Source organism: Lactuca sativa, chromosome 7, assembly GCF_002870075.4.
Source record: "Lactuca sativa cultivar Salinas chromosome 7, Lsat_Salinas_v11, whole genome shotgun sequence".
Classification (NCBI taxonomy): Eukaryota; Viridiplantae; Streptophyta; class Magnoliopsida; order Asterales; family Asteraceae; genus Lactuca; species Lactuca sativa.
Window position 1 is genome coordinate 104,156,915 of NC_056629.2, and position 9,599 is coordinate 104,166,513.

The 9,599-nt window shown below is 34.6% G+C and overlaps 1 protein-coding gene across 1 annotated transcript; it reads left to right on the plus strand.

The window, feature by feature from the left end:
• The first annotated feature begins 712 nt into the window (after positions 1 to 712).
• LOC111900854 (probable ATP-dependent DNA helicase CHR12) lies at positions 713 to 9,398 on the plus strand. Its single transcript, XM_023896730.3, has 12 exons — positions 713 to 1,416; positions 2,035 to 2,191; positions 2,484 to 2,548; positions 2,841 to 3,029; positions 3,128 to 3,277; positions 3,428 to 3,829; positions 4,709 to 4,968; positions 5,046 to 5,261; positions 6,544 to 6,751; positions 6,975 to 7,128; positions 7,915 to 8,517; positions 8,610 to 9,398. Exons 1-12 carry the CDS (start codon positions 1,168 to 1,170, stop codon positions 9,197 to 9,199), a joined length of 3,243 nt encoding a protein of 1,080 aa, XP_023752498.1. The 5' UTR covers positions 713 to 1,167; the 3' UTR covers positions 9,200 to 9,398.
• Positions 9,399 to 9,599: the final 201 nt, after the last annotated feature.

The window sequence follows — 9,599 nt, forward strand, 5'->3', positions numbered from 1 at the left end:
TCTTTAATGTTGCAAACTTGTCACCTTTTGTTGGGAATTCAGATGATGAAGCAGACTCAAAGACGAGTCTTTTCAAAAGAAGGATGGTGATGCATGTGGTACAAGTGCTAATGCATAATTTGATAATGTCAATACTTGTAGGAATGAAAATGTGACGACATCAACATCAAATCCGCTGAAATGATTCGACAACTCGAATTTGGACAAAACTCACACACAAAATGTAAAATAGGCCAATTAGAACAACTCATCGTTTTGCTATGATGTGTGGTGTTTTTTGGCCATTCATGATCATTTAAGGCCTCAAAACTATGCTTTTTTTTTTTTGTTTATTCTTTATTTTCAGAAACTTTATATTTTCAGATTTAATTTAGATAACTGATTTTTGAATCTTATCCTAATCAATTATGTCTCGAGACTTAAGAAATGAAGCTTATCTTCTCCTCTTATAAGTAATTCGTTTCCTTTGTTTCATATGCAATTTTCGATTATCAATTAAAAATCTGTGTACAATTATCTTGTTAGTTCTTTGTGTTCATATTAGTTGTAACTGGTTATCAAATACGATCATGTGAGCATCATAAAATGCAATACTTTTTTAAATTAGAAATTATTATAAAAACTAGAATTTTAATTATGCTTTACACTTTACAATTTTTTTTATTTCTATTAAAAAACTATTTTATTTTATTTTATTTTTGTTTTTTTTTAAACCAGATATACTTTAATCGAAAATACTTAATATGCATAGTTTTTTAAGAACGGGATTATTAAATTTTAGTTGACAGAGGCGGCAAATATTTCCGTGATTCCATCTAAGCATGACAGGGGTATGCTGGTAAAGTACTCCAAGGAGATTCTGGTAATTAGTGGAAGCATCGCAAAGGTATTTTCGTAATCTACGCATTGCAAGGGTATTTTCGTAACTTCCTGTAAGCATCGGTAGATAGACAACCAAAGGTGCAACGGGGCAGCGAGGGTTACTTGGGCAGGCAAAGGGAAAGAGAGTTTTTATGCGTTCAGCACAGAACCAATAATTCTTTGAAGCATAATTCCGCATACTAACACGACAACAACCCCCTTGCCTCCAATTTTTGGTAAATTTTTGAAAAAACCCAACAAATTTGAAAAAATAAGGAGCAAACGGGGTTGTGGGTGCCTCCCGCCATGAGTGCTCAGGTCTTGGAGAGGCAGCAGAGCTCTTCATCGTTGCCAGAAGATCATATAGACAACACCAAGACTCTGATTTGTGCTCTTAGTTTCCTCTCTCGCAATCTCCCTCTCCCCCCTGATGTTTTCGATGCCGTCTCTTCCATCTACACCGCCGCCGCCTCCGAAGATGCCGACGCTGGTGTTGACGCCACCGCCACAGGTGGATCTGACTGCGACAAGCAAGTCGATGATGCTTCATCGCCTGTGAGTTCTCTTTTGTAATTCTTTCGTGTTGTTGTTTCTCTTATTATAACTTCTTCTTGGATTTTATCGTATTTCGGATTGTTTTGTTAGGACAATTTGTTGTTTAATCGGCAGAATAGGGCTAATTATATATGTTTTTGATTGAAATCGATGCTTGGACTTGGGTCGGTTTGCGATTTTACTCTTGTTGATTGGAAAATTATACAGGTTTAGGTTGTATGCTTCTTTATAATTCTTCCCTTACTTCAATTTTGAGTTCTTGTTGATCTTTTTACTTGAATTTTTTGCCACATTTTGGTTCGACCAGTAGGTTGTGTTGTTTTAGTGTAATTGACAGCTTAGGGCTAATCATGGTATGCTCAGTTGTAATAATCTCAGTGCAATTCTCTCTAGTTGAATTCTACTTTTCTGTTTGTACATGAACTGCCTTGTAGCTTTTGATCTGTGCGTGGTTTAGAAAGCATCTTTGGGCTACCTATGTTCAATGGATATGTAATTTCAGTTTTAGGTTTAGACCTATGGTCTACTGTTCATGTTTAGGAGAATTTACCGAGTAAAATATGTTCTACTTATAACTATTACATGGTGTGTCTGCCTAACTTTTTGATATCATTACAGAATAACTCTCTATTTCCAAATGGAGGAGATTTAATGGCAGATCTTGAGGAGGCTTTGGTCAAACATCGATCTAATCACATAACAGGTTCTGAAATGGCAGAAACAAGGAAAAAACGGATCGAGAGCCACATCCAAAATCGTTTGACACAACTTGAAGGTTGCTATAAGAAGCATTTTTATTATACTTTAACATTGTAGAGAAATATTAAGATTGCTTGGTAATCTCTGTGTAGTTAAATGCAGTTTCTTTTTGGCAGCATAAACTTGATTTTTGCATTTGGCCTATTTTCTAATCTTTGTAAGGAATTAGAGTCCTAATGCTCTGTAAACCAACACCCTAGACCTTTATTTGATGTCTTATACAATTCTACATGAATATTTACTGGCAGGTGAATTTGTTAGTAGATATCATTTAACTTTACTCATTTGTTTCTTTATCATGAATTTAGAATTACCTACAAGCAGAGGTGAAGACCTTCAGTCAAAGTGTTTGCTTGAACTCTATGGACTTAAGGTAGACTGTAGTTTATAACATCTTGCTTTTCCATATTCTCTTTTGAATCTAAAGATTAACATTTAATGGGTTAAATGCAAGAAACAAGTTTGTACTTTCATCTATTTCCTTATCATATCATTCTACTTTCATCTTTTTCTACTACAACATTGTACTTTGGTAGATTCTTTCAAGTACAATGTGTTGATAAGAAAAAAGTTGAAAGTACAATGCTGTAATAGACAAATGGAAGTAGAATGCTATATAATAAAAAAATAAACTGAAGTATGTTGACACATATCTTACATTACAGCTTGCTGAGTTGCAAAAAAAAGTGAGGTCAAATGTGAGCTCAGAGTACATGCTGTGCTTAAATTGTGTGTATCCTGAGAAGCAACTCTTTGATTGGGGCATGATGCGGTTGTCTCGTCCTTCTTATGGTGTGGGAGATGCTTTTGCTGTTGATTCAGACAACCATCTCAAGAAGAAACGAGATGCTGAGGTAAATCTTCAATCTTGATGGATGTTTTCTTTGTATGTTTTTGGAATAAGATGTTATTGGTTTAATACTTATGCTTCTTTTAACATCATTTGCTGCAGAGACTAACGAAATTAGAGGAAGAAGAAAAGAATAGAGTAGAAACTAGGAAGAGGAAATTCTTTGCAGAAATACTTAATGCAATAAGGGAACTCCAGTTGCAAGTTCAGGCCTCTCAAAAACGTAGGAAGCAAAGGAATGATGCTGTTCAGGTATGTAATATGCTTCTATCCTGTTGCTATCAAAGTGTATTGAGCTTTTTTTTTGGTTTCTTTTATCTGCAATAATGCTCATGAAAGTAATGGTTTGTTTAAGAGTATGTAGCAAATTACAGGTTATGGTTTTTGTGTTGTTACAATTAGGCATGGCATGGAAGGCAAAGGCAGCGTGCTACTAGGCAAGAGAAACTGAGGTTCCAAGCTTTAAAGTCAGATGATCAGGAAGCTTACATGAGAATGGTTGAGGAAAGCAAGAATGAAAGGTTGACTATGCTTTTAGGGAAAACAAATGATCTTCTTGTGCGTTTAGGAGCTGCTGTTAGGCGTCAAAAAGATGCTGAATATGATGGAATTGAACCTCTGAATGCTCCAGAACCGGAGTTGCCTGAATCATCATCTGCTTCAAAGATTGGAACTCCTGATGAATCACAGCTTGATGTGGATGTTGATTTAATCGAGGCTAAACTTGATAATGGAGTAAAGACCTCTGACTTACTTGAAGGACAACGACAATATAATTCAGTCATCCATTCAATTCAAGAGAAGGTACGCAAAAAGGCTCTTGATCTTCATCTGTGTAAAAGACCTGAATGCCCTCTGAAAATAACCCGTGTAATAGACACAATCTTAAAGTCATTGAGCTGTGACTACTTAGGGCATGTTTGGATTGTGGGGATTTCGAAGGAAGAACCCAATGGAATTAGAATTCGTGATTCCATTCCATGGCATGCTTGGTTGCTGAATGGACGGAATTCAGTTCCATCATAATCCTTTGAAATTCCGTGTTTGATGGATTTTACCATTATGAGGAGAGGGTGGAAGGAATTCAATTCCGTTTTTCAATTTTGTATTGAAAGGCCAAATATACTTGTAAATAACAATAAAAAGTTAAAGTTATTTATCTACGATAAACAAAGAAATTTTATATATGCAAATATAAGAGTAAATTACATTTTTGGTCCCTTGAGTATAGCTTACTTCTTCAATTCTGGTCCCAAAAATTTTCTCCTTGCAGTTTTGGTCCTTATTTGTGGTTTTGTAATGTTGTTTCCTAAATAAAATAACTATATTTTTAAGATCAACATTGCAAAAATCAGCCATACTCAAAAACCAAAAATACTCATTTTATGTGAAACAGGGACCAAAAGCATTACAAGAACCTCAAATAAGGGACCAAAATTGGAAAAAGTCAGCTCTACTCAATTCATTCTAAATACGAATATAAAATAAAGTACTAGTTTTTTAACTTTTTATTATTAGATTTCCTGCCAAGTTAATAATAATAATAATACATGACAGATTATGATTCTTTCAGATTTCATCATTTTACAAAGCAACCCCCCCCCCCCCCCCCCCCCCCCCCCCCCAATGAGATATTAGGTAATGGTATTTAGTATTTTGTGGTTGGGATGCATTTTTTTACAGGTAACAGAGCAACCAGCAACACTTCAGGGTGGAGAACTAAGACCCTACCAACTTGAAGGGCTTCAATGGATGTTATCTTTATTTAATAACAATCTGAATGGAATATTAGCTGATGAAATGGGATTGGGAAAGACAATTCAAACCATCTCCTTGATTGCATATCTCATGGAAAACAAAGGTGTCTCTGGTCCTCACTTGATTGTAGCTCCAAAAGCCGTATTACCAAATTGGATAAATGAATTTTCAACATGGGCTCCTAGGTAAAAAGAAAACCATCATTTATATGAATTGATTTTCTTTTTTGTTTTTTACCGAATAATTTTCATTTTTGTTGCAGTATTGGTGCTTTTCTTTATGATGGGCGTCTTGATGAGAGAAAAGCAATGAGAGAAGAGTTGTCAGAAGGAAAGTTTAATGTGTTGATCACTCACTATGATCTTATAATGAGAGACAAAGCATTTTTGAAGAAAATTCCTTGGTTTTACATGGTTGTTGATGAAGGACATCGGTTAAAGAATGCTGAATCTGTTCTTGCAAAGACTCTTGTCTCCGGGTATGCTGGAAAAAACACAATCAACTTTTACCTTTTTTGTCGATTTAGTCCCTCAACATTTCTTATTGTGATTAAATCCTTAATACTTTTTTTTGACTTATTCAACGTAGGTAAATTGTATTTAGTTTATTGATTAAACCCATTTGAATAACACAAATAAAGTGCAAGGATTTAGTTGCTAACAAAATGTTGAGGGCTTTAATCAGTAACTTGGTAAAAGTACGCTATGTGCTTCTTCATTTTCCCTTAAATTTTATATTGTAATTTATTAACTTACTTTTATAATTAGTTAACAATCATAAAAAGTTCTGTTAGTGTTCACATATAAACGATTAGCGCATCTGACACATTGCTCCAAGTATGAATTTTTCGGTTGAAACAAAACAAGATGGGACTTTGGAGTTACTTTTGATAAATAAGAAACAAGATTAATGTTAAATTATTTAAAACTTTTATATAACAATGATATAAGTATTTAATTTTTCGGCGAGTAGGTACAAGAGAACCAGACAAAGCACTTTTACGCTCCCTTAATTTTTACTGAAATTAATTCATCTGTTTTGAAAATTTTGTTATTAAAAATGTAACACATTTTCATCTTTATTTTTAACTTGTTGGTGATAATAATTTAACATTGATAATTTTTTCTTCTTAAAATTATCTTTTTTACTCTCTTTTGATTTATTTATATACATTTTAATAAATAACACAATATTTTGATTAATGATAAAAAAGTAAATGTAAAAAAGGGTAAAAGTATAGAAAATCACAACATACCTTCACGGCTTTATCGATTAAATCTCTCAACTTTCTTTTGTAGTGATTAAACCCTCAATTTGTCTTATTCAAACGTGTGTAAATTTTTACTGGCCAAAACTAGTTGTTTCGGTAATTTAGCTATTTTCAAGAAGTAAAAATAAAAATAAAAATGTAAAGGGTTTATAATAACTACTAAAGATTGTGAAACTGTAAAAGTACGTTATGCATTTCTGTGTTTTACCCATCTATAAATATTAATTGTCTCCTTAGATTTTATTCTCTCACTACATTTCTTATATCCTTTCATAAGAGATGTCACAATGTCATAGAGTTTGTGGTCAAGTGAACACACAAATAGTATGATATCATAATCTCTGTTTTCCAATAAAGAAAATTTTCGATAGATATAGTAAGTAATTTATAAGTTTTCTGATTAGTTTCTTGATTTAAAAAGTTCTTTATAGAATATGCAAATAACATCAAAAGCATGTTTGAGTTTGACTGATTAAACAATATTTTGCAGCTACCAAATCCGACGGAGACTTTTGTTAACTGGCACTCCAATACAGAATAGTTTACAAGAACTGTGGGCCCTACTAAATTTTCTCCTTCCAACCATTTTTAATTCAGTTGAGAATTTTGAGGAGTGGTTTAATGCACCATTTGCAGATAGATGTGATGTTTCTTTAACAGATGAAGAAGAGCTTCTCATCATTCGTCGTCTACACCAGGTAAGTTTTTGGATTAAATGCAAGAAATAACAACCTACTTTCATCTTCATTTCTTTCTATTACAACATTATATTTTGAAAAATCTACATCTACCCAGTTTTAATGTATACTCTTGTGTTTTTTTCTTTCTATAATAACCAAATGAATGAAAGCATAGTTTTTTTTTTTTGCTCTATATACTGTTCTTGTGTCTTAATTTGTTTATATATGCAACAAAATCCAGGTTATAAGGCCATTTATTTTGAGAAGGAAGAAAGATGAGGTGGAGAAGTATCTTCCACAGAAAACACAGGTCATACTAAAATGTGACATGTCAGCATGGCAGAAAGTATACTATCAGCAAGTTACTGATGTTGGGAGGGTTGGAATGGATACTGGTTAGTAACTTTTTCCCTTCATTGCAAAGAAATCCAAGATTAATAAAATAATAAACTAATTGAGAACTCAAAAAGGAAGTACTTCTCTTTCCTGTTATTAAAGGTGTCCCTTTTTACGACCGAATTCGAATTTACTTGATTAATGTGCCATTATCTTATTCTTTATTTTGAGCTAAATGCAAATATTTTAATGTGCCATTATCTTATACTTTCGAATTCGAATTTACTTGATTAATGTGCCATTATCTTATACTTTCAAATACCCACTTGTACTTTCAAATATTTTATTTCTTGTTAGGAAATTGTACTTTGAAAAATCTACTCAATAATAATAATCACAATGAAGTTACTTTGTATTTTGATGACACTGCTATAACTGGGTATATTTTTCAAAGTATAATGCTGTAATAGGAAGAAATGAAAGTAGAATGCTATAACAAACAAATTAATGACCTTGCCTTACATTGCTATTTCTTTCATTAAACTCGTTTCTGTTTACATGTCAACCAAAGAGTAACTGCAAGAAATATCATCTTACTTCCATATTTATTTATTAGTATCCTACTTTCCGTTTCTTCCCTAATAAGAAAAAAAGTCAAAACTACACTGCTATACTTTGTTAGATTTTTCAAAGTACAATGCACTAATAAATAAATAAAAAACGAAATTACAATTCTCTAATATAAAGGCTTGAAAATATGATTCTGTAATACACAACTAAATGAAAATACATTGCTATTTCTTCTAACTAAATGAAAGTACATTGCTATTTCTTGTAATATACAGGAAGTGGTAAATCGAAAAGTTTGCAGAATCTCTCAATGCAACTGAGAAAATGTTGCAATCATCCGTACTTATTCGTGGGCGAATACAACATCTGGCGAAAAGAAGAAATCGTGCGTGCATCCGGAAAATTCGAGCTGCTCGACCGCTTACTCCCAAAACTCCACCGAGCGGGCCACCGGGTTCTCCTTTTCTCACAAATGACCCGTCTCATGGACATTCTCGAAGTCTATCTCCAACTTCACGAATTCAAATACCTCAGGCTCGATGGCTCAACAAAAACAGAAGAAAGAGGCACACTGTTGAAGCAATTCAATGCTCCTGATTCCCCTTTTTTCATGTTTTTATTGAGCACGAGAGCTGGAGGGCTTGGGCTTAATTTACAGACAGCGGATACCGTCATTATTTTTGATAGTGATTGGAATCCTCAGATGGACCAGCAAGCGGAGGATCGCGCCCATCGGATTGGTCAAAAGAAGGAAGTTCGGGTTTTTGTTTTGGTCAGCGTGGGGTCCGTTGAAGAGGTGATATTGGAACGCGCCAAACAGAAGATGGGGATTGATGCCAAAGTCATTCAGGCCGGGTTGTTTAATACCACTTCTACTGGTTAGTGTCTGTTGCTTTTTTGACTTAATGGGTTTTATCTGACTTGATACTTACATTACATAATACATATGGTGTAAATGTTATTATTACAGCTCAAGATAGGCGAGAGATGCTGAAAGAAGTGATGCGAAGAGGCACAAGCTCACTGGGAACAGACGTACCAAGTGAGCGAGAAATCAACCGCTTAACCGCCCGATCCGACGAAGAATTCTGGCTGTTTGAAAAAATGGATGACGAAAGAAAACAAAAAGAGCGATACCGCACCCGCCTTATGGAAGACCACGAAGTACCTGATTGGGCCTACACAAAGCCCGACAACCCAAAAGACATGAGAGGCAAAGGCTTTGATTACGAGACTGCTCATCTCTCTGGAAAAAGACGTAGAAAAGAGGTCGTGTATGCCGATACACTTAGCGAAATGCAGTGGATCAAAGCCGTTGAGCATGGAGGGGATCAGGTCGGTAAAAGTAAACCCAGGAGGGATGTGAGCCGTAATAGTGTTGAAGATGAGGGGGTGGAAGTGAAAATTGTGAGCGAGGGGATACTGGAACGTGGGTCTGCGTCCGGGTCCGGGTTGAAGAGGGTGAGGTCGCCCAAAAGTGAGAATGTTGGGGTGGATGATGGGGATTTGCCGACATGGAGGACACATAAGAAACGATCGATTCTGAGGTATGTTCCGTGATTCCGGTGTTGGAGGTCGGAATTGGAATAGGGTGGTATTAGGGTTTAGTTTTTTGTTGTAAAATGGTGCAGTAGGTTTAAGATGGTTTTATTTGTTTATGGTTTTGGTTTGTGATGATGATATATGATAGTTTTTATTTTTACTGTTAAAATTCGTTTTGGTGTATGATATTTTGAGCATATAAAGCAGTTCTGTGTAATAGCTCTGTTTGGTTGTTTTTGTCCGAAAATGGGAATATGCCTTTTTTTTTTAGTGTTACATAGAAAATGACTATACTGAAAGAAATGCGACAAATGATTATATCAACTTTGTGGTTATAAACTTATAATGAATTTACGGACTCAACAAACATTTATGGAAAGGATTGGTTTTGGTGGGATTTGAAAATGCGCCTCAACCC

Coding starts and splice junctions, on each gene's coding strand:
- LOC111900854 (XM_023896730.3), top strand. CDS start 1,168: ATGAGTGCTCAGGTCTTGGAGAGGCAGCAGAGCTCTTCATCGTTGCCA. Junction 2,192..2,483: donor TCGTTTGACACAACTTGAAG/GTTGCTATAAGA, acceptor TCATGAATTTAG/AATTACCTACAAGCAGAGGT. Junction 8,518..8,609: donor GTTTAATACCACTTCTACTG/GTTAGTGTCTGT, acceptor TTATTATTACAG/CTCAAGATAGGCGAGAGATG.